General features: G+C 38.8%; 1 protein-coding gene across 2 annotated transcripts in view; it reads left to right on the plus strand.

The window, feature by feature from the left end:
• The window catches only part of LOC136844889 (tyrosine-protein phosphatase 10D-like), a 190,686-nt gene that overhangs the window by 153,161 nt on the left and 10,331 nt on the right, over nucleotides 1-27,194 (plus strand). For both annotated transcript variants that reach the window (XM_067114178.1, XM_067114179.1), the window contains 10 exons: nucleotides 5,393-5,509; nucleotides 5,729-5,894; nucleotides 6,736-6,950; nucleotides 9,647-9,842; nucleotides 9,972-10,128; nucleotides 10,374-10,626; nucleotides 21,492-21,620; nucleotides 21,821-21,949; nucleotides 22,123-22,271; nucleotides 22,661-22,896. In XM_067114178.1, coding sequence (XP_066970279.1) covers nucleotides 5,393-5,509; nucleotides 5,729-5,894; nucleotides 6,736-6,950; nucleotides 9,647-9,842; nucleotides 9,972-10,128; nucleotides 10,374-10,626; nucleotides 21,492-21,620; nucleotides 21,821-21,949; nucleotides 22,123-22,271; nucleotides 22,661-22,896 — 1,747 coding nt within the window. The remainder of the gene's footprint in view (nucleotides 1-5,392; nucleotides 5,510-5,728; nucleotides 5,895-6,735; nucleotides 6,951-9,646; nucleotides 9,843-9,971; nucleotides 10,129-10,373; nucleotides 10,627-21,491; nucleotides 21,621-21,820; nucleotides 21,950-22,122; nucleotides 22,272-22,660; nucleotides 22,897-27,194) is intronic.

Here is a 27,194-nt window from a genome sequence, read left to right on the forward strand (position 1 = left end):
CTCTGCTACCTCGGCCTCCCCTCCCTCAGGAGATGGAACGAGACGCCGATTTGCGTCTAAAAGAGCCTCTGGCTCTACTTCCCCTGGCATTTCGGTTGAATGCCCGAAATGCCCCTTGGCTTTCAAATGAAAGCGTTGAAAGCCGGAGATGACACATAAGTAGGGAAGCGGCGTGTGTTGGGCTGGCTGTACCAGCACATACTGTTGCTGAGGCTGTGCTTTAGAGGTTGAAGGCTGGCCGGCTGGAGAGACCGGAACAGCCTGCAGCACAGTCTGGGTATGTGGTCTTTTAAACTTCTTGAACCTCTTCCCGGGTCTGGGATGAGGTCCGGCGGACTCCGTTGGCTTCCGCTTGTAGGGGAGAACCCAGCGGGAGCGGAGGCTTTGGTTTGCCCTGGTTGCCTCTGCCAGGACTGTATTTACTTCTTCCTGCGGGAAGAGATTAGCCCCCAAACAGAGCTCTTCATGAGCCTATTGGGCTCGTGCCTTATAGTGGCTGCCGCAAAGATGTGTTTTCGGCAATTCATACGAGCCACTATGAAGTCGTACAGGTCCTGTTGGAATCCCGCCAGTAGGGATTTGGAAAGGACCTGGAAGAGGGCTTCTTCATTGTAGACAACCGAAGTTGCCTCCGCCAAAGTCAGGGAATGCAGGGACCGACTCAACCTGTTCTTGGCTTCCGATTCGGCCTTCAGAAGAGATTCGGGATTTTGGGAAGCTGCTCGCTGAAGAGGGAAGAAGCGCAGTCAGGGTCGAGCCTACCCACCGTGAAAGTGGCGGAGCTCCTTCCAAAAATCAGAATCTCCGGGAAGGCGAGAGAGGTGGGATCTGTCTCCCGGAGTTGTGGAAGGGCTTGCCTCGATGCCTGCCTGATTGGTAAGCAGAGCTACCTTAGTCGTGCAGGGGGTGGCGATAGCATCCTCACCGAGAACATCGTAAAACGTCCCTTTGACAGGGGTGAGTTTCATGTTCTCGGCCTCCCACTCTGTGAGCGTGCGCAACAGGGTGGATTGTGCCTGGTCCTCGGAAAGATGACAGTCTCCTTGGGACCTTATCCGATCTTATCCAGGCTTCCTCGGTAAGCCTGGCATAGCCTGGGAAGGGAGGCACTAGGTCAGGTGGGAAGAACTCCAGCTCCTCCAACCTGCGAGTACCCAGTCCTTCAATGGTGAGGGTATCTTCATGCTGAGGAGCATGAAGAGCCAGGCGCCAAGGGTTTCCCTTATCAAAGGGAGGAAGACCGGGCGTCCGGAACAGCGTAAGACTGAGCCGCTGCTCCGCGCATAAACCCAGAGAGCAAGCTCTGCTGGGTCTGTACCTTCTCTGCTAGGGATTTCACCGACTCGTCAGACTTCAGGCCCGAAGCCAACTGGGAGGAGAGTTCGCTAATCCTGGCCTCCACCCTCTTATCGAACTTCTTCATAAGAAGTTCCATGACGCCTCGGGTCAAAGTCAGGACGAGGGGACTCGCCTTACTTTGCCTAGATCTTGATCCCTTTCCAGAGGGGGAGCCTTGCTCAGAGAGGCGGCACGGGGCTAGGGGCCCGTGACGACTTGGAGGAGCTCGGGGTGAGGCCTCTGGGGTTTGAAGGACTTTGATAAGGTCTTGGTTTTCACAGACTTTACCTTGGGGACAGTAGACCTTGACCTGTCCTCAAGGTAAGAGGATTTCTCAAATCCTCTGAAGGAAGAAACAGAAGAGGAAGGAGAGCTAAAAAGAGGATCAGAACCGTCTGCCTCACTTACCCCCTTACCTGCAACCTGGTGGTCCGGGTCAACGCTCATCGGCTCGAGGTTGATGTTGATTGCCGCAACCTCCTCCGCTACCTCTCCGCAGATGGCTTCTTCTTCATGGGAGGGCTCCGTCATCTCACGGATCCCAGCGATCAAGGGGGTGGCTACTTCCGCCGGGACAGCCGCTGAGATCCGGGCGCCGGGGTAGAGGAGATTGCAGATCTCCTCTGAAAGAACATAGGGCTTCCCCGACGCGACGTTACTCCCAAAACCACTGACCCAGGTCTTGAGGGTCGACAGCGAAGAGTCGCGGGAGCTGCGGTCGGCCTGAAAGGAGGGGAGTGCTCACTAACGAAATCTCCAACTGTCATATATATATATCAATAAAGGCCACAAACTCAAGAGAGAATAACGATTAGTGGACATGTAGCTTACCGACTCATCTAACACTGGCTCATAAAGAGCGTAGCACACCTCACATCCGTCAGGGTGCCAGACGATCAGGTCCCCGACTTGGACCGCGCAGCCGGAGTGAGATCGACACACTTCGTGTCCACAGGGCTGCTGCAGGACCGCCGTGCACACATGCTGACAACGTACCATCTGTAAGTGGACAGATGATACATGAGTATGCTAATAAGGCACGCCAGAGTAGGGTCGCCGGAGATGAGTCTTAATTTAAAATGACTAACGGAGCATGCAATGGTCCGGTCAGACCCGCCGGAGTTAATTCCGGTATTAAGGGGATGATATACAAGATACATGCGTGAAAATGTTAAGGACCGCCGGAGTAATTCCGGTGCTACTAGAAAACCTTAACCTATGATCATGCGTCATAAACAAAATAACAGATTGCATAAATACTTCCGGACACAGTCCGGTAGAGGTATGGTAAATACACAGTACGGAATGGTTAACAACGAGTACTTGCCAAAAAACAATGGTTATGATACATTGATTATAAAACTCCGCTTTGATGCCGGGGGAATTGAGTTACACCATACTTATGGTGGCGGCGGAGGAGGCGGGGTGAGCGCCGTCCAACCACACACCATACCCACCGGAGTGGTTACATTAAAAAGGGGGGGTAACAGGAGACCCGACAAACTTGGCGGAGGTAGGATCTGGCCAAAGTCAAGACAGATTCCCAGGGTATATGGTCGATGTTTTAGTTGTATTGAACAGGGAAAAACAAGGACAATAACAGCTAGCAGAAGAGCGGACACCGAGACGGAGGCCAGTTAGGTGGATAACTCTAACTGGATACCGAACTAACTCTCCACGGGGTGTCGGTCTTAAGAGAACGACGACCCTGGGCAGGGAGAAACTTGGTCACGCGTCTGATGCTAGGGAAAGGGTAGGGAATAGCCAAGTGGAGGGAACCTACGGCAGCAGCCAGATGGGTGGGGGACACCCCCTGGACGCCGATAGCAAACCCCCCCACGGGGTGTCGATCATGGGAGAACGACTACCAAACGCGGGGAGAATACTAGGTTACACTCCAAATGCTAAGGGGTTGCAAAGTGGTGGTAATCAATTAGCGGTGGCTAGGGAGTGGGGAAGCATCCCCTAGACACCAAAAGAACTCCCCATAGGATGCCGGTCAAAAGAGATCGGCATCCCTGGCGCAGGGAGAACTAGGGAAAACCACCCAATGCAAAGGAAGGGGTAAGGAATTTGTTAGGCTAGCGACACGAAAAAGGCTCAGAGCAACCTCTACCCCAGGCTCGCTTCTCAATGACAATTTTTACACGGGTAGGAAGACAAGCCAAGGGATGGAAGGGGAGGTGGGGGCGGGGGAGGAGAGGGGGAGACACACGATGCCAGGTTGCCTGCCCCGACACCGACGGCTCGGACAGGAGTAGGCTACGAATGAGAAGACCCTCGCTATTCTAGCCTAACCTTACGAAGACCCAAGAGTCCGAGCTGGTAGGCCAAAATAGGGAGAGGGTGGGAAAATCATAGGCCTAATAACACCCATCCGAACCAGACGATACCGTCAGGAGGGCTCAGAACGTGGGACTCTCCTACCCACCCATGTCTCCCTCCAAGCCTCAAAATGACCTGGTCGAGGAAATAGGGAGCAAAGAGCCGTAAGGGAGCCTATCTTCCTAGGCTAACCTTCCGAAGCCAATCAGCGACCAGGAGGACTAGCCTAGGAGACCCAACACAGGCACTATCTGACTAAAGTAACACTAAAAATAAACCAAACAATGTATGAATATAAAGTAAATAATATATATCCGTACAGAACATAAATAATAAAAGGACTCATGTAGAAGAGTGGGCCAAACCACTCGCGACATATGGGACGCGGATGGTAAATAATGGCCGACCCTTACATTCAAGCGTAACAATATTAATCCAAAAATATAAATGTCATCCGTTAACGTATAAATTAGCAAATATAATTAGCATAACAGCACCATCTCAGAGAATATACCCATGTGCTGGAGGAGGAATGGGTCCAAGGAGAACATGGAATTATGATCACAAAGACGAGAGGGGGAAACCTCATAGCTTAAGATAAGGTAGGACCCGCGCCTCCCTAGGGAAGGGGTAATTCGGAATAAACTGACTCCGACAAGGAGTGAATATGAAAATATGTAAAAAACACATACATAAAACATATTATCATACAGCAAAGGGACAGAATCATACTGTTAAACCAAACGAAGACTGAAGGTCACGTGTGGTCAGAGAGAGAGGCGGCCGAGACCGGCGTCATATTCAACCCCATAATTATCAAATTAGAGGTTAAATAAAAGGTCTCAAAACGCCAAAAAACTCAAAGGGAGATGGTACTCAACTTAGATGAAGGAAAATCCTGAACGGAAGACATGCCAGCGTACAGAAAAAGCAAAAGAAGCACACCGTTGAAATATACAACAAGGCGCTGGCTCATGCTAAAATGGAATGCCAATATGGCGGCTGAGTTCTTGGTAATCGGGGAGCTGGTGCAGGCTTTGTAACGGCACATCGCTTTTGGGGATTTTGAGATTTGATATCTCTACAGGGCAGAGGCCTGTGGTAGTGACAACACTCACCCTTTCCTATATACGACTCCATTTTATGGAGCTCGCACTGGGGGTAGTAACCCCAGCATTGCATTTAGCTTTTCTCTGGTATGTTTAGCAATAAATTTACCTAGAAATATGTGCTAGATGGTAATTTCACCAGGTGACACAGGTCAAAGCCCAGAAAAACAAAGTATTCAAAACTAGCATGCAGTATGATAATACAGTAGTTTAACAAGACCACTGATCACATTAGTACTGGAATTACATAAAGCTTGCTCAAAGGATTTTTTGTAAATGATAAGTAAAAATTTGGGCAGGAAAGTGGGAAAAACTCAAAGGAAACACAAGTAAGTATAATACAGAAAGCACTGCTTCAGAAAAAAAACCGACACAGAGTGGAATTAAAAGCAATAAGTATAAAAACTTCTAGAGCACTTCCAACGTCTTGAGTGATGACATGACTTCCTTTTCAAGGAATAAGTTAAGGTTTCTCCAAGTACAGATGAGTTTAGAGGTATTCCATGTAATAAAGTATCATTAAAAGTTTTGGTATCATCACCTTACTAATAGAATCGGGGTTGTTAAAATAAACGCTAGACCCTGCATTAGCCAACCTGACAAATTTTTCTCCTATCAAGGTCGAGATATTTACTCCAGTGGATGTCCGTCCAAATCGAGTGACATTCAAGTGGTCCCTTCCAATAGATGAACAGAATGGAGTCCTCCGAGGATTTAATATAAAATATGGACTCAAGGTAAGACTGGAATCTTTTCCATCAGTTGACATTTACATGGGCAGTTGAAATTTTAGTGAATCACATCAAGTTAAACTTTGATACAGTATATTAAAATAGTTTTTCTTTATTAAAATTACTTGGAAAACAAGCATGTAAAATTTTTTTAGTAAGAAGCATCGTGTCCTGTTTGGTATTGCCATCATGCAATTGTTAATTTTACCACTATTTACCTTATAGGGGACACCTGTAGAATTGATGGATAAGAAGAACTTCAGTCCAGAGGAACTGCAGGGTTCAATTTCAGGTCTTGACCCTGGGAAAACGTACTCATTCCAGATTGAAGCCTTAACTAAAATAGGGTCAGGACGGGTCAGGTACTGGGAGCAAGATATGCCTATTTGGGGTGAGTTTCAGTGCCGATTTTGCTTCAAAAATATGTCAGTACTGTACTGTATAGACAATAGTTTTTCTATAAAAATATAAATTTAATTTAAATTAATTGGTATTAGTATGTAAAAGGACCATTAAGTATTTTGGCAATTTTAAACATTAATCATGCTTTATTGTTTTTTTGGCCTGGGATTAGTAGTAATATCATACATTATATGTAGGACTATACACATTAAAACTATATCAAATTATTATAGAACTACTGATAAAGCATACCAGTATATAGTGGTAATATTTTATGGATATTTCAGCTAATGTTTTTTATGCTTTTGAAGTGGGGAAATATTTTCAAATTATAACCAGTCCCATGGGTGGCTTTAATGATACTTTTAGACTTCAAAAAAGCCATGTACATTTTCTTTAGGTTTGTTATAACTTACCATTAATTTTTCTTCGAAGTTTTCATTAATAAGACTTGCCTATCATGTTCACTTCTTGGAACTAGGGAACTTATTTTATGCTTAATAACTTGGTATTTGTAAATGAAAGAAAAAATATTCCAAACAGTTGCCCTTCTAACACTGGTGGTAACTTGTAGGTTGACCTGACCTGTGTATTTGTGTAGGGTTATTAAAAAAGGAATTTTTATTTTCAATAGAAAATATATATCTTTATGATCACCTACTACTGCATCCTTTCACCATTTCCTTATACTGTACTCCTAGTAGGGAACACTTTAAAAAGTCAGTCATGTTTATGATTATCAATATTCTATATCATAAACTTGCACATTAAAGAGTGTAAACTAAAATGTAATCTAAATGAAAATAACCACCCAATTTATTTCCTAACAGCTCCTCCTGAGCCAGATTCTCTTGTTTTCCCAACTGAAGTCTCACGTACTTCCACAACCATCCGCATCCGTTTCCGTAAGAACTACTTCACAAATGAAAATGGCAAAGTTATATTATACAGTATAATTGTTGCTGAAGATATTTCAAAAAATACAGGCTTTGAAATGCCTGCTTGGAAGGATGTGCAAGGATACACTGTTTGGCCTCCTTACCAGGTAAGGGTCTGATTTTCAGTTCAAAAATAGTCTTAAATGATGTAACAGTCTTTTGAAAGTTCCCATATTCTGTTGGTTTATTATAGGACTACAGAAGTGGCAGCATTCTTCAGTACATTGTTTATTGCTTGAAGGTACAAGTGAAATCAAGTTTTTATGGTTATTTCCTTCTATAACATAAATGCTATAATATCTTGCTTCTATCTCTGTTTCCAGTCTTTTAATATTGTATAGTATTTAATTTTTAGCAGGAGACCTGTCAAAATGAAAGGAGGCAGAAATATTCATGCTAGCCATTTTGACATTATAAATGGCAGTGTGCTAATCTTCATTGCTGCATACTGTACATATTTTGCCTCAGCTTACAAAAAAATAAATGTTCAAATAAATACAAACTACAGTGTCTGACACTCAGTATTAAACAGTAGTATTGTACAATATATGAACACCTTGGTTGGAGATTAGCATATAATATGTAGAGTTTCAGGACATCACATCTCTTCAGTGTAAATAATACTAAAGAGACATGAAGTCTCAAAACTGTTTGTGAAACACACCCCAAGTCTTAAACATTTGGTTTTACTATAAACCATTATGATATTACAAACAAGGATGTTGCAGAAAGATGTGTCTATCAGAAAAAAAAGACTGAAATCTAAAATATAGAGATGGTTTGGACATGTGATAGGAAGTGGGAGGTTTGCTTAATCAGAAAAGTTGCAAAACTAGAAGTAGTAAGGTGCAAGCCAGTAGGAAGGCCCAGAAAATCATAAAGAGCATACATGCTCTTTATGATTTTATGGTTGGAATCCAGGCAGAATGTGCATGAGACAGAGGACAGTAAACTGAATTCTTGTCTGATCCTGTAAAATTAAAATGTGAAGTAAAAATGGTACTAATGGTAATTATATTTTGCTGTACTAGTTCAGAACAAGTTCCTCAAAAAATGTAATAACCATGTAGCATTAGGTGCAAAAAATAGTTATTTACACATATTGTGGATTACCTTAGTCATTCACATGAATTAGTTGATTACCATAGTCATTGATATGAATTAGTCTTACCAAGTCGTATGCTACCAAGTAAGTGCACTTGCAGCTCCTCTTCTCTTTGTACAGAATTTGATTCTCATTATTAACTTATTTAACAAGACCACTGAGTTAAAATTCTTACCTTCGTTTTCAACCTATAAAATTATAAGATTTTCATTTGCAGTGCTAAAAATTTAATGATTGAATAAAATTAGAATGGAGATACAGTAATTTTGACAAAACATTTTTGATTTGTTATCATAACTTTATATTCGCTGATGATTTACCTTGGAGATTCATATAAAATACATTTTACTGTTAGTGTTGACCTGTATTTTCTGCATACAGGAACTGAGTCTTGGACTATTCATGTACCATCAATGGTTCAGATGTGTATAAAGAATAAAGTGCTAATGTAATGGACATGGCACCTACAAGTGCTAACTATTATTTTTAGATAAAGAATAAAGTGCTAGTGTAATGGACATGGCACCTACAAATGCTAACTATTATTTTTAGATAAAGAATAAAGTGCTAATGTAATGGACATGGTACCTACAAATGCTAACTATTATTTTTATCTTGTTATCAAAGATTAATCACATCCAGGTTTGCAGTAATGACTTAAGGCAGAGTTACCTCTTCATCAGCTTGTTCTTGGTCATACTGATAAACTGTATACAACTGCAAGGTTTGAGTTGAAGAAAAGAATAAGGATACTGTGTACAGTATTACATCTACTGTGAGGCCACCTTTAGGCAAAGTGTCCAACCTGTATGCCTCCCTTGCTAGGGTGCATCTCCATTGCATTGTGGAAGACTATAATAAAAGGCTAAGTGATCTACCCTTCCAAAGGAAATACAGTACTGTATGCCCTTGTGGATGTGCTTGATGGACAGAAAAGGATTCTAAATTGTATCAGCAGAATTGATCATGGCTCCACTCCTTAACTATACTTTTTCATTTTGTCACAGAAGGAAAGGGTTCTCATTGAATGGGGAACTGGGTAGCCCATGACAATTACCAGGCTTTACAGATCTTGTCTAGTCATGTGTGCCAAAGGCCTCAGTGTAATGCTCATTGGTTCCATTTGCTCAGACACCATGCCTGGTAATGCTCATTGGAGCCATTCAGGTATGAGCAGCAATTATTATGGAATTAGAGATAAGCTTCATGTCTGGAATAATGCCTGCTGAGTTAAGCTGTACTATTTTTGCTTTATTTTTATATTTAAAGTGATGTTATACTTGAGGATTCTGTTCTAGATAGTGACAGATTAAATTTAGCTTTGTCACAGAAGCAGTGCTTAAGTCATAATCAATAATCAAACTGTTATTCATCAAAGGTCATTCTCATTTCCTAGTGCATTGGGTTGATAAAGATACAGTGCTCAATATTGGAGAGGTTTGTCTTAATGTTGTTTGAATACAAATTATAGTGCTCCCTCAGTTTAGTGTATTTGACTGGAAGAATGAACCATGGTATTTGTCTGACCACTGAATAGGGTGGTCAGTGATAGCTTTTTCAAATTGATCCCATATTATTTTTGTTCTACAGTAATTAATTTGGTTTGATGTACTTGCACTATGATATGTATAAGAAACTTAAGGTATCTTTGAATTTTATGAATCACTCTTAATCCACAGTTTGTTCATTGTATTGCAGGTCAACGAACCATTCTATCCATTCAGTAACGCTTCTGTTTTTGATTTTGACATTGGAGTCGAGAAGGATTGTGAGTTTAAGGTTAACTATTGCAATGGGGGACTCAAGCCTGGTACAGAATACAGTGTCAAGATAAGAGCATACACTGCTTTAGACAAATTTGCCGATACCCATTTTAGTCATCGCATAACAACAGGTGAGTTACAGCTTTATTCAATGTAGTATCAGTGCTATTTCAAAGGTGGTTACTGAAAACCTCACTTCTATGTATGACATATACAGATAGTTTTGATGAGCCATTTTCATGAAAACATTCATTTTTTAGATTATGAGAGTGGCAATGTTGGCCTAGCTGTGGGAATTCCAGTACTTATTTTGGTATTGGTCGTGTTGGTGGTGATGATCATGAGGCGCCGATCATGCCGACCTCCAGAATCAAACACAGATATAGGGCCAATAGGTCTTCCTGATATTGAGACAAGGTAAAAAAAAAATGACAAATGTAATACTGTATTCATCTCCATAAAAATTATTTTAATGCCAAGATATATTTGTGCAACTTGGAACCTTTAAAATACTGTACTTATGTATATGACAGACTGCATAGCTGGTTCATTAAAAAAGGCCAATCATATTTTTTAAACAATTTATTGTATTTGCAACAAATAGAATAATTGATTTATGAATGTGAGTGTCTCATGTTTTTCATGGGTTTTAAAAATTTCAGTCGGCCAGTGCAACTGCAGGACTTTGAGGCTCATATACGGTTCATGTCTGCCGATTCGGAGTATCATTTCTCTGAGGAATATGAAGCCCTAAAGTACGTAGGGCATGACCTTCCACGAACAGCTGCAGACTTGGCTGTCAATCGACCTAAAAACAGATTTACTAACATCCTTCCTTATGACACTACTAGATTCAAACTCCAACCAACAGATGATGAAGAGGGATCTGATTACATCAATGCTAATTACGTCTCTGTAAGTAAAATCTTCCACACTTAATAAAGTACATCAAAAGTAAACTTGCTACTTCATAATTGCAGTCATCATTAGAAGAAGTAGCTCACTGAGATAACGGATAAAAGCGTCCAAGTCTACACAGATGTAAAAGAAACTCTGATACATCGTTGTATATACATGAATGCATGTTTTTGTCATAAAGTGGATTTATACCCTGTACCCCTTAAACTAAAATGCTTATAACTACCTATTTTAACAGTTCACTGCCTAATTTAAAAGTTCAAACAAAAATATACCTTAAATTATCATACTACAGCAATTGAATATTTCAAACAAAACTACATCCCAAAACACCCAAAGTCATCTAATATTACCCTCCTACAACTGTTACTCTTAAGTTTATGACCCCTAAAATGCTTATAACAATGATTTACTAATTTTAAAATATTAATATTAATGTAAACGCAGCAAAATATCTATATAAAACAAATTAAATATAGCTGTCTTACAGAAGTGTGACAATTAATCAAGTTACCCCTGTATATGTAAGCATAGTCATTTTCTCTCATAATATTGAAGTCGTTCTGTATTCCTTTTTGCTATAAAGGGTATATTTATATAAACAACCATACCCATAGAGTAAGATAAAAGCCTTATTATTAACGTAAACTGCAGGACAGTAAAAGCTTTAGCATAATTTTTAGAGTTGAAAGAAATGTAAATTAAGAAAGAAACAGTAACAATAACAAATTGTACTTAGCTGTACAGTGAACATGGAAAATATTTGAGTAAAATTTAGCCTAGACCTAGGCTATTTTATAATGGCTGTACTCACTTTGAAAGGGGAATGAAGATCTTAAGTCCCTCTGCAGCAGTGGTAGGCAAAGGACAAATTCCCATGTGGTGGTGGCAGGCGAAGGACAAATTCCCATGTGGTAATGGCAGGTGAAGGGTGGCAATTTATTCAGAATCACTGCCCTCAGAGTACCTGAAGAGTTTCATGGAGGGCCTCACATTAGTCTTCTTCCTTGGTATTATCAATGATGAAGAGAAGGATGTGGATGGCTGGGGGGTGGAGGAAGGGTAGCACCAGGTCTTGGACCTAAAAAAGGTGTTGATATTTGTCTGCTTTCTTCCAAGGCCCTGCAGACAAAGATCAATCACAAAGTCTCTTAGCTGACAGAAGTAGTAGTACTGTAGAGACTGGAGATGTGTGGCTCAGTACGGTCCTCCACAAAGCCCATTAGTGCGCCCAGGTACTGAGCCATCTCACCCAGCGGCACCTTCTTTCGCTGAGGCTCTTCCTCGTCGTCATTGTCACCTTCTGGAGCAACACCTTCATGCATTACCTGCTCAGCTATCTCTTCCTCTGTGAGTGTCTCATAACCAGGATGAGCCGTCATTTTCTTCATCCACTCTTCAACGTCCTCGACCTGTAATTCCTCTTCACCTGCTGCTCGAAGTTAGTTGAGGATAATGTCATCCTCAAACCCCTGTGTGGGAAATTATTACTCGATATGCAGACTACTACACTCAATTTAGTTTTATCGGCCTGTTCCTCCCTCTCTGAACTATAAAACTCTAACACCCTTAGTTTAGGGAGACTTGATAGATCTGTTGCAGATCACCTTGGGAGCAATTCCTACCCAAGCATAATGCGTACCTAATTCGGTACTGGCCTTACTTAACTGATTCACAGGGGAAAAGGAAAGGGGTCTCGAATCAATCACTATGTAAAATTTAACAATTTAACACAAGAAACGAATATTTAACACATCAAATTAATTAAATTACTAATAAACAACAACTGAATCACAACAACTGAATCACCGTGGGCTGTCTAGCAATAAACAACTTACGTTAAACTAAAGGTTAATCCAAATTACACATATTACAGTTACGGTAAATTTAACACAATAACAAACCATCACAATAAAAGGTCGCAAATTCTTCCGATAGATCCCTTTGGGTCTTAATATACACTTAAGACAACCTCCAAAGGAACACGGATACTCCCCCTTTCACACCGGAGCTCTCGACCGTCTCTCTCTGCTTCCTGTCAAAAAAGCATAAAGGTAAGACTGGTGGGCGTATGCGTAACTATTCCAACAACGATAAGAAGGGATAATTGCTAGTTATAAATACTAAGAGGGAGTATCAAGGTAATCGCATTTCCTTTACAAAGGAAAATGAAAACTTTCACTCATGAATATACAAATACATAAACATAAATAATACATAGACATACAACATGACAATCTGAAAACATTCAGATATTTGGTATAATAAACAACTGAACACCAATAAATTTTTCTGAACTCCATCTACAATGGTTCAGAAAATGGAGAGAACGTAATTTCTCGACATTCTACCCCCACAAAAATAGCCAACAAATACTGTACAGTAAATCAAGGCACAAAAATTAATTTATGTACCTGAAACACATATCCATTACAACAGATCATGTTCATAATAAATCCTCATCAATCAGCTCCTTTCGCTTGGCATCACACTTTAATGCTGCACGTCTCATAGGACAATGTTGAGGTAGGGACTCGGTGATGGAGGTACTACGGGATGTGTGGTGCAGGAGCAAACCTGCATTTTCATCGAACTGAGGAGTAACCTCTGACGTATCAACCTCAAGAAGTACTATTTTATTTAGACTCCTATGGTATAATTTGTCACCTACCTTTATGAGTAAGGACCGTACAACACCATCTGTACTAGGTATGAGCTTTTGTATGCGACCTAATGGCCACCATTTACGGGAAGAAGTTCCCAAATCAACAAGGACAATATCACCCTCTTTAAAGGGGCATTCACAATTGTTAACACTGCTATAGTGTCTTTCCTTAAAGCGGTGAGGTAATCACTATTCCACAACTTCTCAAACTTACACAGCACGCTAGACAGCCTAGCATACTGATTCCTTAGATCCAAGTTTTCAGCATAAGGGATCTCATCACTAGCCAGGATATTCAGAGGTGGTGACAAACACACACTTCGCCCAAATATAAGATGTGCAGGAGTCAAACATTCCATACTGTCCTCTGAAAGGTATGTAAGTGGACGATTATTAATAATAGCAGAAAATTCTGACGTAAGGGTTCTCAATTCTTCAAAGGATACAACTTTTCTATAAAGGGCTTTAGCTAAACATCCTTTTGTGACGCCTATTAAACGTTCAAAAAACCCATTTTTCCATGGAGCCCTTGGTACAGAAAACTTCCATTTAACAGATAAATTCTGCATATGCTCCATAACCTCAGGCTGGTCACTTATTTCTTTCTAGAAGTGCTGAAAACCTACAAAGTTTCTGGCATTATCTGTAATGATAACATCAGGCACTGAATATAATGCACAAAACCTGCGAAAGGCTAGCAAAAAGTCTGATGCAGAAACTGATGATACCAACTCCAAATGTACTGCACGTACGGAAGCACAAGTAAATAAACACACATAAGCTTTCCCCTGAATATCAGAATCAGGTTCAGCATAACAAATAGCTCCTGTAGAATCTATACCAACACAAGAAAATGGCCTGGTTAAAGTGACTCTCTCTGCTGGTAGGGCGGAGGACCAGGATTAGCCATAACCTTACCAGCAAACCTTCTTACAAAACACACATTTGTTAATAATAGATTTGACTACCTGTCTACATTTTGGTATCCAAAATTGCTCTCTCAGAAGAACTAACAATACTGAAACTCCACAATGATGATTGAGTACATGAAAATATCTTATTATAAGAGTAGTCAAGTGGCTTTGAGGTGGGAGTAAATAAGGTGACTTTGCAGTTTCCTTCAAGTTAGCATACTGGATACGTCCTTTGGTGCGCACTAAGTTCTGTTGATCCACAGATAGATTTAACTGAAAAGCAAAATTCTTAATGTCAGCTGAAACCTTTAGATTACTGTTAAAAGATATGCTATTAAACCAGGATAATGTTGCTGCTGTGCCAACCTTATTAAGTAAAGCAGTGGGTCAAGTGGAAATTGGTAACCAGTTATTATACTGATAAATTTCAATACTAAAAGCATTATTCGCTTTACTTTAATTAAGTTAGAGTAACAATCAAATTTAATAATTATGGGGGGAGGCATAACATTTACTGGTTCAGCAATGATCTCATTAACACTCACGTTCAATGACATATCAACTAAATACTCCTTTTGAGGAGGATAATCTCCGCTAATCAACCAATCTGGTCCATACTTCCACAAAGAAGAAGCCAACAATACTTTAATATCACAACCTCTGGACAAAAGGTCAGCTGGGTTCTCCCTAGAGCTAACATACATAATGGGAAATGCTGAGTCTCTAATTTCTTTAACCCTATTTCTTACATAAGGGTCTTGACACCTGTCACTCCTGATTCGTGCTATAGTGACTTCACTGTCACTCCAAATAAAACAAGATTGAAATTTGAGGTGTGATATTTTCATCAAAGTGTTTGCCAGTTTACAACCAATATTTACCGATGTCAGCTCCAACTTTGGCATGGTTAGCTTCTTTTTGGGACAAACTCTAGCTTTACTAACTAGCAAATTACTGGTCTGGGAACTCAAATCAACTGAGTATGCAACTGCACCAAAGGCCTTTTGAGAGGAGTTGCAAAATATATGCAGCTGACATTTTCCTGGGGAAACAGCAAATCTAGGAAATTCTATGGTAGAAACTGTAAGCAATTGCTCTTTAACTCTATTAAATCTCTCAATAATCTCTGGGCTGACTGGTTCATCCCACTTCAAATTTAGTTTCCACAAATCTGAAATTAATATTTTCCCTAAAATTACTACAGGGGAAACTAAACCCAATGGGTCAAAGACACTTGCTACGCATGACAAAATAGACCGTTTGGTGACTGATGAGTCATTCACACTACAGGGTTTCACATTTAATACATCTGAAAAAATGTTCCAGTTAATTCCTAACACTGAAGTTACACCATTTTTGTCATTTACCAATTTCTCTGCACAAATATATTCATTAAATTGTGCACTGTTTGACACCATTCCTGTAGTGGCATACCTGCCTGCTCTAATATATGATTAATAACAGGGTAGTCAGCTAACATTTGTTCAACATTCTCATAAGTACACAGAAAATTATCTACATAAAAGCAAGACATCAGAGATTTTGCCAATGGGTGTGAATGGTTAGTAAAGTGATAATTTAAGGTACTTTGCAAAAGGAAAGGTGAACAAGTAGCACCAAAACATACAACCTTAAATCTGTATGATACAATACTTGAGGGGTCTGTGGGGTCTGTCATCCAAATGAATCTACACCAATCTCGGGATGATTCATCAATCCCAATCCTGAGGAATGCTTTGCTTATGTCTGAAATAACTGCCCCAAGGATTGGTTCTAAATGCAAGAAGTGATTCAAACAACTTAGTGGTCAAAGATGGCCCTGTAAGTAAACATTCATTTAGAGAATAAGTGCCAGACCTTTTAAAAGAGGCATTAAATACAATACGTATTGGGGTTGTATTCGAGTCCTTCTTTACATGATGATAAAGCAAGTAGTGACCTTTGATTGGTTCCGACGGTGGAACACTTTCAATAAATCCTAAATTCAAATACTCAGACAAAATACTACTATAATGGTGCCAAAGTAAGGGATCACTAATGAATTTCCCCATCAATGACTTCAATTGTCCAAGTGCTACATGATAATTTGTAGGTGGTCTGCAACTTGACTTAAATGGCAAACTTACCACATACTGGTTATTAACCTTATGAATAGAATGCTCAAACTTTTCAACCGTTCTTCTCTCCTCTGGCGAGAGGTCAAACTCCTTTATTCCTATGGCATCCAATTCCCAAAGATTGGAAATGCTACAACACTCACTACAGAGGTCCATTACACCAACACATGCACATATTACATGCTGGGTGGCTACAATATTCATTGACTGATCATAAGACCACTGAGGCATGGGACCATAAATGAGGGCACCACCAGCTGTACTGAAAGTACAAATACCCATAGTACTAGACTGATTATGTATAAATTTGTGAAAATAGTCTACACCAATAATCAACTGAATACAATTAACATTATCACTAGTAAGGTAGTGATCGGCCAATTTAACACCTTTACTACGAAGGAATGTGGCAACCTTAGCTATACCAGGAGTGAAAATACTAGTGTCAACATTATTATGAACCAATGCTTTAACTGAAATTCTTGATTTACCCAAGCGAACCACCACCTTAACCAGATCACAAGTAACTGACACTGGGTCACACCCAAATGGAGAAAGGGATAGTGTAATCCTATCCAAAGTCTTAAGGTTTAACTCCTGTACAAGTGAGGGACAAATAAATGATCTCTGGGAACCTGTATCAAAAAAGGTACGCGTTTGCAATTTTGTGTCCCCACCTGAAACTTGAACAGTTGCTGTAGGTATTGCAGTTGAAACTAACTTACCTTCCGAAGAATATCGAGGTAATACTGCACTTGACTGTACAGATACAGAACCATTATTACCCAAATCACTTGTGGTAACAGAACTTGAACTAACACTCTGTACAGAATCACCTTTGACAGATTTCTGGCTTTGAACATTAACTCTGTCCATGGACTTTGAAGGATTCAGTACTTTGTTGTTACACAGCTTGAAACAAAGGAAAGTATGATGACGTCCATCACAGTGTCTACACTTCACCTGTGTTTTGCAGTTACTAACTACATGACCTGGCTGTAAACATAAAAGCATAAACTAAGTTCTCTCAACTTCTGTCTACGAGATTCCACACTAGGATAATTACTACAATACTTGGCTGCGTGGTTTTCATTACAGAACAAACAGGGCTTATGTTTTGGTTGAATATTAACCGAATTTGACCGCTGGCTACCTGCAGAAATTATTTTATATCTATCTCCTACCTTACCTGAATCTGACTGAGACACAATGGAAGCTACTTTTAGAGGGTTATGACCAACTGATTTCGAATCATGAGAACTTAGTTCTTTACAGTATTCAAACAAATCTAGTGCATACTTCAACCCTTCTGAAATCTGAGAGAGTGAAAGATCAAATGTTTGATATTTGCTGATAAGTAACTTTGATGTCTCCGGCGACAACTTCTGGAGCAAAATATTTGTAAGGAGAGACTCAGACTGTTCTACATTGACTTCATTATTACTTGCCTGCAACATCAGCTTCCTATAAGCAAGTCTAAAATTCAACAATTCTTCATAATTATGTCTGGGAGAGGGTAAATTACTAAACTCTCTAAGCAAGGAACGAGTTAGACGGCTACTATCGAGATAGGTCTCTTTCAGCATCTGTATAGCCACATCATAATTCTGATTAGTAATACTAAGACCTTCTATGACCCTAAAAGCATTACCTTTGAGACTAGACCTTAAAATACTGAACTTCAAAACACTGGTTATATCAGTACAGTTATGAATGACACTACTGTACAAATCCCAAAATGCTGGCCATTCCTGATACTTACCATCAAAATCTGGTATCTTTATATGTGGTAACCTTGGCAAGGGAAGTGCACCATTCCCCTTATTAGGAGAAATACCTGTATCACTAACCTTAGACAGGGTTTTCTCATTAATTTCAGCAGATAAATCATTTCTGATTTTCCTAGCATTGCGACCAGCAGCTCTATAGTCTCGTAATTTGGGACCCAATAAATCAGGATTTCTAGTCAACACTGACTGATAATGAAGCCAAGTATTCTCCAGATTCTGCAAAGCACCTTGCAGGTCACTACTATAATTCTGAAGAATTTCAAGAGCAGGTTCACCTGTGCCTGCCAAGTACTGCTCTATCTCACTTCCTATCTCTATAACATGATGGACAGCATCATCATACACTGTCTGAATGAGTGTATCAGCATGCAAATTTGCACCTAGCGCTTCTGTCTCTGTAGCCATGACAATAAAACTACAACCAAATCACTGACGACAGGAAAATATTGTTAACACTTAAATATTCAATGTTAACCCTGAAATATAACACCACAATACACATTGATATACCGAATCCTGAAATACAAATACACCACAATACACAGTGATAATGGCGCAAATGGAATAAAATCCTAAAACATGTTACACACAATGATTATCTGAACCTCAAATCATGGGGACTGGTAGCTGCTGGTTAAGGTTATCAAACCCACTTAGCATAAGCACAAAACACCGTCATAAATATGATAATGAAACCAGGTAAATGCAAATACCATTTCACCATCGGAAGAACTTGCGGAAAAAAAAAACTATAGCGATGGATTCACGAGCGACTAAAACAAGAATGTTGAGAACTAACTATTTACTAAACTAATGGTATCCGGTTCGAAGGACCACTATCTAAGGGTGTGGGAAATTATTACTCGATATGCAGACTACTACACTCAATTGAGTTTTATCGGCCTGTTCCTCCCTCTCTGAACTATAAAACTCGAACACCCTTAGTTTAGGGAGACTTGATAGATCTGTTGCAGATCACCTTGGGGAGCAATTCCTACCCAAGCATAATGCGTACCTAATTCGGTACTGGCCTTACTTAACTGATTCACAGGGGAAAAGGAAAGGGGTCTCGGAATCAATCACTATGTAAAATTTAACAATTTAATACAAGAAACGAATATTTAACACATCAAATTAATTAAATTACTAATAAACAACAACTGAATCACAACAACTGAATCACCGTGGGCTGTCTAGCAATAAACAACTTACGTTAAACTAAAGGTTAATCCAAATTACACATATTACAGTTACGGTAAATTTAACACAATAACAAACCATCACAATAAAAAGGTCGCAAATTCTTCCGATAGATCCCTTTGGGTCTTAATATACACTTAAGACAACCTCCAAAGGAACACGGATACTCCCCCTTTCACACCGGAGCTCTCGACCGTCTCTCTTGCTTCCTGTCAAAAAAAGCATAAAGGTAAGACTGGTGGGCGTATGCGTAACTATTCCAACAACGATAAGAAGGGATAATTGCTAGTTATAAATACTAAGAGGGAGTATCAAGGTAATCGCATTTCCTTTACAAAGGAAAATGAAAACTTTCACTCATGAATATACAAATACATAAACATAAATAATACATAGACATACAACATGACAATCTGAAAACATTCAGATATTTGGTATAATAAACAACTGAACACCAATAAATTTTTCTGAACTCCATCTACAATGGTTCAGAAAATGGAGAGAACGTAATTTCTCGACACCCTGAAAATCGATGATGGAATCTTTGTTCTTCAGCAGTTTATGCCAGCCATTTTGCAGAGTGGATACTTTCACAATATCCCATGCCTTCACCCAATTATGGAAAGCTGAGTGAAGTTTGAAAGTCTTCATATTGGCAAGAATCCGGTGTCCTCTTGTTTCTTCAGCACCCTCCATCACACAGAGCACCCCCTTCAGGAAGAGGCCGGTATAGAGCCTCTTTGGTGCCACAGTTATTCCCTGATCCATTGGTTGGATCAGAGATGTAGTATTTGGAGGAAGAAAAAGACAATGAACCTGGCCATCTTCACTGACCAATTCTTTTATGTCATGATGAGCTGGTGCATTATTGAGGATCAGTAGGGCATGAACACATTCCCGGGAAATCTTAAGGGTCTTCTTGGTAGTTGATGGCAGCAGGGATGAAATAATTGAAGAACCGATGCTTAAAGATATGTACGGTGAACCAAGCAGCCTTCGAAAAATCATACAGAACTGGCAGGTCATTCATGTTGATGTTTTGGAAGCACTGTGGCTGTCTTGCCTTGCCGACACACAAAGGCTTGAGTCGGTGCATCCTGTCACCATTCACACAACAAAGGATGGAAATTCTTTCTTTACTTATCTTGTGGCCTTTTGCCCTCTTTTCTTCTCATATAGCATATGTATGATCAGGCATCTTCCTGAAATAAAGGCCAGTCTTGTCAGCGTTATAAACTTGAGATAGCAGCAAGCCTTCATCCTCAATCAACTGGCAAATCTTTTTTCTGAATTTTGCAGTAGCATCTTCATCAGCAGACAGTGTTTCTCCTGAAACTTTTACTTTTTGACCTATGCCATGCCTGCATTTAAAGCAAAAAGTCCAGCTAATCAATTCTTTTAGTCCAGCATGAACGCTCAATTTCTTAGCAGCCTCAATGAACTGTTCAGCACCGATGCTGATTCCTGCTGTACATTGCTGCATGTACTGTACCATTTCAGTACCATTTCCTCAAGTTTGTCTGATACCCTCATAGATTTTCGAGAAGCACCAGCTTTGGCCCCTCCATTTTCAATATCATAGCCTTTACTCTTAAATGCTGCAAGTTTACCTTTAACTCTCATAATGTCAGATATTGTCTGTGCACCGATACCATAATGTTCAGCCACTTTTTTCTGAGACCAACCACTTTCTACTTTTGTAATAGCATCCAGCTTTTCCTGGATGCTTAAACGCTTCCTTGAATGCTTTTCTTGGGGAGGAGCCATTGCACAAATCACTATAATGATCACAAAAAAGTGAACAAACACCACATGCTGTACAGAAAGGGTTGAGATAACAAAGCGAGCGCGAGTCTGAAGTGTTAACGCAAGGGATGCTGGTAAGTGAGTGGTGTACCCACCAGCATGGGTGAGCATGGGTGATGCACTTTCTCCCTCACTCAAACTCCCTTTTGGCACCTGATCTGAAAAAATAGTTCAGCACTCGATACGGAAACGAAAACCCTCAAATTGATACTGTACTTCCAATTCACACCAATATATCCGTAAGTAAGATATACCACAGTTCGTTATCTCAGTGCGCTACTGTATTGAAAAATACTTTTTACTTTTCTGTAAATATTTCGTGGATATAAATTTATTAGAAAAATAATCTTACTCAATTTATGATTGGTAGGGTCACAATTCACCTCGTGAGTTTATTGTGACACAAGGTCCTCTACCCTCAACTCGTGATGACTTCTGGAGAATGGTTTGGGAGAGTAATTCACGAGCAATAGTAATGCTAACACGGTGCATTGAAAAGGTATGGTAATTCTTGAGGGTATTTCACAACTTTGGTAAGCATATACAGTACTGTATAGAAATTTACCCTATACATCATATAATATACTGTATTTGCTGTATATATTATGAAAATTTGATTTACAAATCCTCTTAGAAATGTTAAACATACTTTCCTAAGGAATCAAGGATAGTAAAGGACTTTACTCAATTTTTTTTCAGGGTAGAGAAAAATGTGATCATTACTGGCCATATGACATGCAGCCAGTTTGTTATGGCGATATCCACGTCACAATTATAAATGAGAGACATTTCCGAGACTGGAATATATCGGAATTCAATGTCTGTAAGGTATGGTTATATCACAGTTACCAAACTATGCATTGTGCTGTAGTAGATAATACAGATATTCATTTTGAATTACTAATTTATACAGATTTTAATTTAGAAAATTGTTTCCTTCATTTACTAGTGCATAGAGAGAATTTGGGATATACGGTGTAATCATGTGCATATCTTCACAGGGTGATGTGTATCGAGTAGTTCGGCACTTCCATTTCACAACATGGCCTGACTTTGGGGTCCCTGAACCTCCACAAACTTTAGTTAGATTTGTACGGGCTTTCAGAGAACGGGTTGGACCTGATCAAAAACCTGTTGTGGTGCATTGCAGGTACGTTATAAGTATATCACTGTACTCAGTAAGGCTGCTAATCACCAAAACACCAGCATAGTATAAATCATAGGTTAAACATATTCATCATTATTTCTAAATTGCTGAAAGTTTTAAGCACTTAACTGATCCACAGACCCAAAAATTAGTTTGTACAACTGACATTAAACCCAAGATTTTCCATTTAAAATAGCAAGGAAAGATAAGACATAAAGCTACCTTGTTATCTTTCAAACCTGAGGAAGACCAGTGGCTTTCATTCATTCATTATCTGATTTACACATTTAGTGCATGGGGCAGGTGGTTGATTGATTCTTAAACGAAAAACTTTCAGTTTATTACATAACTTCACCATTCATTCACAGCTCTCTCTGTTTGGTTATTTCCAGTGCTGGAGTTGGTCGATCAGGTACTTTCATAGCACTTGACAGATTACTCTTCAGTATTCGCCAGTATGACTACGTAGACATTTTTGGAATTGTCTATGAAATGAGAAGAGAGCGGGTATGGATGGTACAAACAGAACAGCAATATATTTGCATTCATCAGTGTCTTTTAGCTGTCTTACAAAACAGGGAGCATGATCATCCACCAGCTGAAATTCATGATAATCCAGGTTTTGATGGTAAGAGCATACTTTTGCATTCATTACTTATGATGAAACAAAAAATTAACCAATCTTGTCCTTTCAACTGGTTTCATGTTTTCTTTTAGTTATTTTACTACCTTTATATTTCTGAGGTACTTAGAAATTAATTGTTGTATCCAAAAATTTATAAGATAATCTTGAAAGAAATTTTGAAGAGTACAGTACACATACAATATTCAGGCCTTTCTATGGATTCAGAGACTAGCTTCTGTTTAAAGTATAGTTGGGTATTTTCTTTCCTCACACATTACAGTTACTATATATTTCAAAATAAGTCAGAATTTTTATTACGTACAAAGGTTTCAAGGAATTTTTCATGTCTGTGAGGTTCCTCACATGCCTAAACATCTGAAACATCTATAAATCTATAGAAAACATTCATGTTTCAGTTGCATTTTGGTTTATATATTTCACCTATCTACACCTCACACCATCTGACTACAGTATGTGATACTGCAGAAGATTAAGCCTCACAATAAGATTACTGTAAATTTAAGAGAGTAGTAAAGATAATCGTAAGTTAGGTACAACTTGGGATACAAACTTTATTAAATATTCCCCTCTATTTTTACACTATGATGTTCCATTAATGGTTTAAAGCAAAAATGCTTGTCTGTTTACCTTTTTTCAATTTAATTTCAGTTTTATTTAAGAAAAAATCATTTAGCTGGACCATATGATGGAAAAAATGGTCCTCACAGGTCTCACAAAAATATTGTAAAATTAATAGTGTGGTATGCTGTAACCTAGCACGCACACCTATAAAGAGACTTTTGCATAATTTTTCAGAAACTATGGAAAGTAATTAGGTGTTGTATAATTTTTATGAAAAAAAAACCAAGTAATATAAGAACTGACCAAGTATGTTTTTAGACTAAAGTAAACCCTCAGAGATCCTAATTTCCAAGATGATGCTCCAAACATTTTTCTCTTTCATTTTTCATAGAGAAATACTCTATAATGAAGACAAAAGGCACAGAGATAGGGGAAAACTAGTATAGGAAGACAAAATTTAACTAACAAGCAGTACTTTATAGTGTAAAATTTGAAACTGTATTTTCAGTTAAACTTTCCAGTATTAATTTAAAAGTGGATAAATATAAGGCAAAACAATTAAAGGGGGGTTGTTAACCTTTTTAAGATAACTAGCACCCAGTAGTTTTCTGGGTAATTATAAGACCACTACCATAAATCTGGAAATTATAAAATAGTCTAACTAGTAAGACATTTTAAATCCAATACGGTATATTCTAGATTACGGTACTGACAGTAAATTCAGATATTTAGGAATTTATTAATATACTGGCACCTCAACTTATTGGACTTTGTTACTTACTGGATACATTGTTGAGTCTTACAAAAAAAAGCTTTGTATTATTGAGCTTTTGGTTTTGCAAATAAAGTATGTGGGGTTCTTTTTTATCGTGTTTTAAAAGTTGTAACTAAATTGTATAATACTATAGTCACATGATGTAATGTACATGCTGTACATTGTTGTAGTTATGCTATTTAAAAGTGAAAGTGTCAGTCTTTGTTCTTCTGGCAGTCAAATGCTCAGAAATTCTTAGAGTTTAGTTAAATAGTGTAACTGGAAGCATATATGTACTGTACCTGTATTTCAGAATAACTGGCCATACTACTGCTAATCATCCTTAATCAAATGTATAAAAACATTTCCGTAAATGAATTTTATAAGTGATTTTTCTTTAGTGTAAGCACGCACTCCGAAGTCCTAAGATATGTGATTAAAAGAAGTGAATTGGTCTGTTTGTATACTAAAGAATAGGAAAGCATTGTTAATAAAAAGTGTTAAAACAGTTCCTTAGGTGATTTTTTTCAAGTTAATTAAGACAGGCTGTTTGTTATATGTAACTGCTGGACACTATAAGCTAGGTAAGTTGCTCCAGGACATTGTATTGCATAGGCTACATGCCAATCTACATTACTTAGTGGATTTCATTATCTGCCAGGAGGGACAGACTCCCTCAACTGTCCATTGAGTTGAGGTGCCACTGTATTTACCAGACTTACATATAGATGAATAATGACATACAGTGCAAGGTAATACCTTGTTTCTTAAGGTAAGACATTTCAATGCATTGAATTGATAACCTTTACATTTACAGTAATTTTCCTCTCCTCAGGATGCCTACATTATTGGTTATTTATTTACTGTAAAAATTTAATAGTAGTATATTGTAAATGGAATATTTTAATCCTGCTCACTCGTATTGTCTTAGTGCAAATCAGCTCAGTTAGATTTTCTTTCAGGTAATACTGTATATCTGACATGAATGGTTTGCCATTCATTAGTTCATTATTCAAATAAGCAACAGAAGCTCTGCCATTATAAGACCAGTTTTATTATATAGAACATAGAAATAGCAGTAAATATTGTTAACCTTGCACATGTGTGTACAGTGCAATACAGTACTTAACAGTTTTTTTGTGTAGATTTTAGGAAGCCTTTAATTTTCTAGATTTTTCAGTTTGGTTCATATATTTTTTAAAGTTATTGGCATTTATTATAAACAGTCTTAATACTAACCGCAATTGATGGTTCAGGGTTTAATGGATTGCTGATGTTTGGCCGTGGCTCAAAGAAAAGATGAGGTCTTTCATGTGGATTAAGCCATAAACCATTCACACACCAAGCATAAATGTCATCCCAGTTTCACAAGCGGTAAACAACATGTGTAAAACTAACTTCATTGGATCAGTATGGAATACAGCTGAGATATGTTATGATCATAGTAATAACCAAGAAGCTTATTTTGTTTTTGAGACAAATTAATCATACTGATTTCAACTGACAAGAGTTTGGTGGATTTTTTCGTTTGGAGTTTGCTGTTTTGAATGTTATGAGATAGTAAAGGGTGATGCTTAATTAACACTGTGTGGTTCAAATTGTCAAATTGCTTTTTCCCAAGTAGTAGCATGTAATATAAAGTGTACATATGAAAAAAATTCCAAGTAAACTACTAGTGAGAGGAAGAAGTCTATGCAGAACTTTAAAATGATTAATTACACTCATCCACTGTAAATGAATGTTTGATAAAATGCACAAATATTGTGGTAATAACTACTATAACCCTTCAACCTGTCTCATTCTAAAGCTTGAAAAGTTTACTGTGCAAAAACAAAAATGTAAAATAATTTTTGTTCATATTCACTCATCCCCAGGGGAATAAAGCAATTAAGTCTCCTGGTAAGATAATGAATTGAATTGAACTGAATATAGAATGTAGGCCAAAAGCCAGGCACTGGAACCTATGAGGTTATTCAGCGCTGAAACGGAAATTGACAGTAGAAGGTTTGAAAGGTGTAACAGGAGGAAAACCTCGCAGTTGCACCATGAATCAATTGTTAGGAGAGGGTGGAAAATAAGATGAAAGAAAGAGAATGTGAAAGGAGGTTCTGTACAGTAAAAGGAACAAAAGGGGTTGCGGCTAGGGGCCGAAGGCACACTGCAAAGAATCTTAAGTAATGCCTACAGTGCATCGCATGAGGTGCACTGACAGCACTACTGCAGGGGTTAAGATAATGGATATGCCATCAGAAGGAAAAAGGCTGAGAAGGACACCCCTTGGTTGTTCCTGTAAAAGCCACAAGAACACCACTGGATATGAGACTACCTTGTATTCATGTGATTGGGTTGTCTTATGCTCAGCTGCCTTGGAGACAGTGGATGTTACTATCATAGTTATTCTTTTATCTCTACAGCTGCCAAATCTAGTTTTTTTATCTTACAAAAAAGTATTCAAAAACTGGCTTAGGTGCATTTAACATGTTGACAGATAAACATATCCTAGAGGAGTCTGAAAGGTCTTTCCTAGCCAGCCTGCTGCAGATCATGAATACCAACTTTGGGACTTCTTTCAAGAATGGGTAATCCCAGAACTGTAAATAATTTCTAATCAGGTGCAGCATCATAAGCTTCCTTATCTCTTGACCCCTTTGTGAAATAAATTATTTCTTTAATGCACAACAAAATTTCTCAACCACATTACTTCTTGGACAAGGATATCATTACAACAGTAACAATGAATTACCCATTTTCTCATGGCCCACTTCACCACTTTGGTTTTAAATTTGTACAAGTGCCTTCTAAGTATGAGGAAAGTAACTGAGTTTACAAAGGATAGCAAGATGGCTTTTAAGAATACCAAATGTGTGGAGTAAGTTTCCCACTCCAAAATATTTGCAGTGCTACTGTAGATACTTTTGTTACTCCTTCAACTAAAATCACCCAGTCTTTCACCTGCTTAGATAAT

Source organism: Macrobrachium rosenbergii, chromosome 13 (genome assembly GCF_040412425.1).
Source record: "Macrobrachium rosenbergii isolate ZJJX-2024 chromosome 13, ASM4041242v1, whole genome shotgun sequence".
Taxonomy (NCBI): Eukaryota; Metazoa; Arthropoda; class Malacostraca; order Decapoda; family Palaemonidae; genus Macrobrachium; species Macrobrachium rosenbergii.